This window comes from Triticum dicoccoides, chromosome 3B (assembly GCF_002162155.2).
Source record: "Triticum dicoccoides isolate Atlit2015 ecotype Zavitan chromosome 3B, WEW_v2.0, whole genome shotgun sequence".
NCBI classification, from domain to species: Eukaryota; Viridiplantae; Streptophyta; class Magnoliopsida; order Poales; family Poaceae; genus Triticum; species Triticum dicoccoides.
The window spans coordinates 104,326,416-104,333,422 of NC_041385.1; the positions used below are offsets into that span (position 1 = coordinate 104,326,416).

The following is a 7,007-nucleotide window of genomic DNA, read 5'->3' on the forward strand; positions in this document are numbered from 1 at the left end:
GTAACACCCGGCGAGCAGGAAAACTCGCTGATATACCTAACATAACAAAAGTAAAAAAAAAAGATAAAGTAGTTATACGTGTGTCTCATAGTCATATCTTAACAAGAGAAGCACCAATGAGGAGGTGTTGCATAGAGTACCAGCCTATCCACGCCACTGCTGAATCGTCAAAATAATCATGTGACCCTGCGTCACCATCTAGGATTTCTGCAATCTGAATATCGGCAGCCATGCTGCATCAGGCACACAGTGTAAACCCTGTTGCCATGATATCTATCCTGGAGTGACTGCATCTATCTATCTTATCTTACAGCACTAACAGCAGTTCCAACCAAGGTTTTGGATCCCAAATAGGCAAATTTTCTCGTGGGTGGGCGATATTCCCGGTAACCACGGTTACCGAGAAATACCGAACAAACTTCGGACGAAATTTACAATTGAATTTTGAATTCAAACAATTTTAAATAGATATAATAATATCTTGAACTAATGTCATTCACAAAAGAGGTAGTAGCTCAGTGGTTCCTCAACTGCATGCGACCTTAGCTCTGTTGAGGTCGCGAGTTCGATAATTTTGGCCGTCATTTTTTCACGTTTTTTACTGCCTATTCTGAAAAATAACAAAAAGAACAAAAAAAAGTGCAGAAGGAGGACTCGAACCTGCCACCTGTAGAGGCGCACAACAGATGGTTACCACTTCGCCAGAGCAAGGGAGTTGTTCCAAAGGAGAAACAAAACTAATTTATTAGACCATGAGCGTTCAAATTCAAATTATTCAAAAATTTCGGTATTTTTTGCTCGGGATAGGTATTTCTCGTGGGGCGGCGAGAAACGCGGTAACCGCCCGGTATCCGTTTTTCTCGGGCGGTACCCAAAACCATGGTTCCAACCTCAAATCTGGCACCAAAATATACTTACTCCAGAAGTACTCATCTATATGGACATGATTGAATAATGCGACTCGAGAATCCTCTGCCTCTTGCTCTGGAACTGGAACGGGCTACCACCACATACCAGCTCTGGTGAAGCAACCCTGGCCAGAGCCAACCTCGCAGCCTCCTTCAGAGACGTGAGTCCAGCAAGGCCTGCTGCTGCGCTGCCTTCCTCGTCCTCCTCCTTGCACAGTGTGAAGACATGCTGCACCCTTCCTCCTAGGGAGGTCACCTCCGCTCTCACCGTCCTCAGCCTGAGGCCATGGAGCGCCTGGATGAGCCCGGCGACGAGGTCCGGGCGGTCGTCGCAGCTGACCGAGGCTTTCATGTACAGTCTGGAGTCATCGTCTCCGGTGCAGAATTCAATGGAGACCTCCGGTGGGACAGCCGGCGTTTGCTGTGCGGCCTCGCCTGCTCTCCTCTTCAGGTGCTTCACTTGGTCCACCACCCTGGCTAGCAAGGCGGCCTTGTCCATCTGCACAAAGGAAGACAAGAGACATTTTCCTGACAAGTCACATAATAGCAGTGTACCGCCGCAGTGCCCTACTTTGTCTTATATCTCTAGATAGAATTGCAGGGTGAAAAGTCTGATGAAATGTGAACACTTGCGCGAGTTTTCAATGTTCTTCATAAAGCTCATGTATATATGATGCTGACATAAAGGTCAATCAGAATTGTTTGAAGAGAGACTTCTTAATGCAAAGTTGGTTTCTACCAGAAAAGCTGATCAGCTAACGACAATAATTATGTGCAGCTGAGCTTTGTTTGGTTGATGCCTCACAACACTAAAATGGTGAAATGGCTAAGATATTGTTGGCGCAAACCTGCTTGGTATCAGGGATCATCCTCCTGAGCGCCGTGAGATGAGCGTTGATCCTCACCCGACGCCGGCGCTCGGCCTCGCTGTGGACCTTCAGGGCCCTTGCCTCCGTCGCGCTCCTCCCCGACCCCGTCGACGAGGACGTCGTCGACACCTCCGGCGGCCCAGCCGGTGATGCCGAGCTGGCCTGCCGGGGCAGCAGGACCCGGTCGCCGTGCACCGTAGGATCACACTCATCGTAGAGCTTATTCCCTGCTTGGGGAGATTGGCATGGAGCTGCCATCAAGCCAAGCATGGACAGTGCAAGAACAAGGAGGAATGTGAATTTCTGGTGATGAAGCAGAAGGAGGTGAAGACATGGAAGCGGGAGTTAGACGAGTCGAGTGGATAGGAGGAGGCTCACAATAATTAGTGCGGCGGCGTCTTGTCATCTCATTCTCTTCATATATAGGATTGATATAGGTAGGGGGCAGATGATGAGCGTTGTCTGTGAGAGACGACCGCCCTACATACGCATCTCTTTTCTCACATGTGGTTAGTACCCCACTATGCATGGGGATAATATAGGGGAAATTTCGCTGTTTGGATTGGCATGGATTGGCCAATGGGTAAGGTGGCGTGTATGAGCGTGCCATGAGTCGAATATACTCCCATGTGGAAAGAATCATGCCATGATAAACCCTTACGAAGGTATTAATTGATTACTCTCTCCGTTTTCAAATATTCCCTCCGTCCGGAAATACTTGTCTTCGAAATGGATAAAATGGATGTATCTATCTAGGACAAGTATTTCCAGACGGAGGGAGTATAAGTCTTTCTAGAGATTCTAACAAGTGACTATGTACGGAGTAAAATGAGTGAATTTACACTCTAAAATATGTCTATATGCATCCGTATGTTGTAGTCCATTTGAAATGTCTAAAAAGACTCATTTAGGAACAAAGGGAGTACACTGTAGTGTAGGAGTAGTATCTATGCACTTGGTTCTGACTTTCAGTGAAATTTCAGGGAAAACCTGGCAAGTTTCAGCTATTTCAGTAGGTGGCAAAAATGTTTCAGCACTTTGAGTAGGTACCATAAGTAAATTATAAAATAAATCGAAAATAGTGGCGCTCCAAATATTTCTGGAGCCAAAATCCGATACCATCACGAGTCACCACTACTGCCTGTTGGCCACAAGATTCGTTGACTGGAATATAATCCTCCGAGCGCGAGAGGCGGCGACGGACGGAGACGACGCCCACTGTTGGTTAAGGGAAGCTATTATCAGCAGCGCTGTCGGGCCTGGCCTCTTGCAACCACGCTGCTGCACTCCCTCTCCTTCCACATTCAACCAGCAACTTCATTCACACTGTTCCGCCAGTTCGCTGTGTCAAGCAACACAGTGGAAACATGATTATTTTCCGATACGACGCCATTTCTCGACTGCTTGTGATCACAACATGTGTGTAAAGTCAGGGAATGAAACGGGTTTCCCTTTGACTTATGAACAGAGGAACATGGTGGACACCAAAGCGGGCTGCTCGCCATCAGCGTCAGACACGCACAGCTGCCCCAGAAGAGGAACAAGTGCCGAGTGCTCTGTTTCAGGGACTGGACTCGGTGGAGACCACTGGTAATAAGTCGCTAGAGGCAGCACCAGTCTGTTTGCTTAACACGGTAATAACCGTGTCAGAACTCGCGTGAAATCTTCGTGTGCATGGTCCAACTTGTTTTTGGAAGTGACTTCGTATAGTACTCCTAGTATTGGCATCCACTGATTTCAAAGAGAAGGACCCTCCGACGCCTGATCCTCGATCCGGAGGATCTGCTGTATCTTTTCTTTTGACGCCCTGCGCGCCTTCTGGATAGGCTGGCTATTAGCTAGTCTCGTCACCTTTTCTTTTTGAAATTTTTGATGAATCGATCATGGGAACAGACCGCCTCTTTCGCGATTGCACTTTGATTTTTATATAGAAAAAAAGGCCATGAAGATTTCAGTTTGCCAAAGTGATCAAAGAGATTACACTCCATCACTTTGCAAAACCCTTCTGTACCTGTTCTTTTGGACAACCGTTTGTCTCCACTTTATGCTGCTGTATAACTATAGTTTACTGCACATGCAACATTGATAATTCATCAGCTGCAACGCCATTAGGTACACGTCTTGTCTTGGTCAGGGAGTGGTGTCTAGCCATATAATATATGAATTTCAATTACCGTTCGTGTTAGCGTCCCACTTGCTAATCAATCAACAGAACAGGACAAGATTACAGAGTTTGGGATAGCTAATTAGAGATGCAGGGGTAGCATCAAGGGGATCGACCAAGAGAGACGGAGGTGGGAGAGAAGAGCCTGGTGCCGGTTTCAGCCTCCTCCCTAGTAGCTACATATGGGAGCACCTATTCAGCGACCTACGCGCTGGATAGGAAGGAACGCACACCTCCCGCTTACCCTGCACATGTTTTTTGGCCGGCCCATGTGCAGGGCAGGAGGCCCCTTTTTTCAATTTCATTTTTGTTTTTTGATCTTTAACATAATTAGAGATTTCAGAAGTTTCATCTTTTTTAAATGCGAATTTTGACAAAAACAATATATGAGATATCATAAAATGTTGGTGAATTCAAGAATTATTCATGTTTCTTAAAAAATGCCCGTGATTTTTTAAAATGTTAGCATATTAAAAAAGTCCATGATTTTGAAAAAAAATGTTCATGAAATCAAAATTTATGTTTTTGAAAAAAATGATCTTGAAATCAAAATTTCATGATTTTGAAAATATGTACAAATATATAAAAAATATTCATGAATTTTTATAACTTTTAAAAAATATAAAATGTTCACAAAGATATGAAAATATCATCAACTAAAAAAATGTCATGAACTCAAAAACTGTTCATGCATTTAAAACAATGTTTGTAAAATGATATTTGTGACTTTCAAAAATGGTTTGTTGATTAAAAAAATGTTCACGATCTTCAAAAAATGCTTGAGAACTTGTAAAAATGTTCTAAGATCTGAAAATATGTTTGCCAATTAGTATAAAATGTTTGTGAATTTCATAAATGCTCGGGATTTCAAAAAAACGTTCACGAATACGAAAAATGCTCATGATTTTAAAATATGTTCACAATTTAAACTTTGTTCATGAATTTGAAAGATGTTTGCAGAATGAAAAGGAAAAGGGAGAAAAATGAAAAAATGAAAATAAAAAAGAAAAAAGAAAAGAAAAAACAAGCATCAAATAAAGAAAAGAAAAAATCGAGAAGAAAAGATAAACGAACAAACATAAAAGAAAAAGGGAAAACAAAAAAATATAAAAGAAAGGAAAACCAGAAGGGAAAACAAAGGAAAAAATGGGGAAAAATGGTTCAAGGAAGGTCCCAAAACCTTCTCAATATCGGAATAGGGAGTCTGCCATACAAGCCTTCTTGAGTCGGCCCAATATGAAATGTAGCGAACGCGGGCGTATGTGTTTGGTCTCTATCCAAAGACCTACGCTCCAAATAGGAGCCGTGATTACTTATATGTAGTTAACCGCTCTCGGGTGGTGCACGTCTGGCCCGACCCATGTGCTGCCCAAGGGCAACCCCAACTATGATTGAAGGAGCCGCCAATGAAGTGGTCGACATTAGCATAGTCTTAGTCGAAGCCGAGGTCATACTTTGCTCGAAGAAGGCGGCAACAACTATCCCTCCCTCATATAGAATGATCCTTATTGTAGCAGGTAGTTGACGTAATACTACTCTTGGCTGGTGCTCTCTTGTTGATTATCATCACCATTAGAATTATGGCCAGTTGAAGACCATAAGCTGGCATGGTGATGCTCTAAGGGTCCAAAGACATATGCACTTCGTTGGTTGGGTATTCGGCCCAAATAAGAATCGAAGCATTGGGAAGATCACATGAGCAATCACAACGTAAAGAGTAGCATCTCTGGTCCCCCTCAACTGCAACATGTATGTGTGTTTGCACACGAACACGTGATCGTGTACGCCCGGCATCGAGCTTGATACCCATGCCAACATTGTCAAAGGTGCCTCGCCTGGACCGTGATACACAAGACATGTCGGCGTGATCTTTTAGGACCTGAAACTCCACATGTCCGGGAGGGACCCCGTCAGGGGGTGCAGCTTCTGTGGGTTGTCCTAGGTCCGTCCAACCGCCCCTATAGCCTCGAGGATCGTTGCTCCCCAACACGAAGAACAAGGAATCAAGAACAAGGGAGAGATGTAAAAAGAACGGTACAAAGTACTATGTGCGTTTGTGATTGTGTGTTATTTCAGTCATCACCTCTCATCTTTATATGGGGTGGCTGGACTTCCCGTACAAAAAAGGACTCAAATCCCGTCCGAAAGATAAATTTCTAACCTAATTCGGACAAGTAGGCCTGAAGGCCCCATATCAGGTACGGAGACTTCATGCTACAATGTATGTATATAATAGCCTCTTTTATCTGTCGTGGATATTGCATACAACAATGGATCGCCATAACACCAACAATAAACCTATTCTCCATGGCGAGTTGATCAACTTTCATGTTCAGCACTTTTCCATCTGATATCGTTTTGAGGATGAATTTGTGCGAAAAAAATCACTAAACAGTACTACAAACCCAGTTTTCTGGGCACAACTGTACAAACTTTATGTTGCATCTGAGGCTCACTTTTTCTACAACCCATTGTTTTGGATGCAAAAGGTGCATATGACCATGGATTGAGATGATCTAAAAAGCAAAATTTGATTGTCTCGATAAGGTAAACAACTTTTGTGTTGACACTTTTCTATTTTAGGCCACTTTAGTTATGTTTTATGCCATGCCAAAATTTGGTGTTAACGCATGCATCTTTGTACTTGTCATAATTTTTTATGTCTGAGCTTTGATTTGGGCTATCATTTCCATCTGTATCGTCTCGGACATGGTACCACAATGGTGAACTCTAATCTTCAAACGGACCTCATCTTGTTATGGTTCAAGCCATCCTTTATGATCGTGTCATTTTGAGTGTTAACACATGCCTCCCTGTTTTTGGTAAAGCTAGCGTGCCAAAAAAATAAGTTGCACCACTTTCGTTCTTAGGACAATGGCAATACTCCATCGGCCTTTGCACATGTGCTGGGTAGGCAGACGTCTGGTCTGCTGACATGAATGCATGTAGGAAGTTGCCCTGTCCGGTCACGTCCGTTGTGACCAACAGGATGCAGTGCGGAAAGCGGGTGGACGTGGCGAGAGAGGTGGTTTTGGGTCGGCTGGGGGTGACAGAGGTCCGGACGCC

General features: G+C 44.0%; 1 protein-coding gene across 1 annotated transcript; it reads right to left on the reverse strand.

Moving 5' to 3' along the window:
- Positions 1–692: 692 nt before the first annotated feature.
- Positions 693–2,191, reverse strand: LOC119280935 (putative transcription factor bHLH107). The gene is made up of 2 exons (XM_037561613.1): positions 1,757–2,191; positions 693–1,407 (listed from the first exon to the last, which is right to left on the reverse strand). The coding sequence occupies exons 1-2, from the start codon at positions 2,045–2,047 to the stop codon at positions 934–936; spliced, it is 765 nt and encodes a 254-aa protein (XP_037417510.1). The 5' UTR covers positions 2,048–2,191; the 3' UTR covers positions 693–933.
- Positions 2,192–7,007: the final 4,816 nt, after the last annotated feature.

Bases quoted from the DNA above. Each gene is read 5' to 3' on its own strand.
- LOC119280935 (XM_037561613.1), bottom strand. From the start codon at position 2,047: ATGCTTGGCTTGATGGCAGCTCCATGCCAATCTCCCCAAGCAGGGAAT. The intron at 1,408-1,756 runs GTTTGCGCCAAC...TCCTTTGTGCAG, and splicing joins TGATCCCTGATACCAAGCAG to ATGGACAAGGCCGCCTTGCT.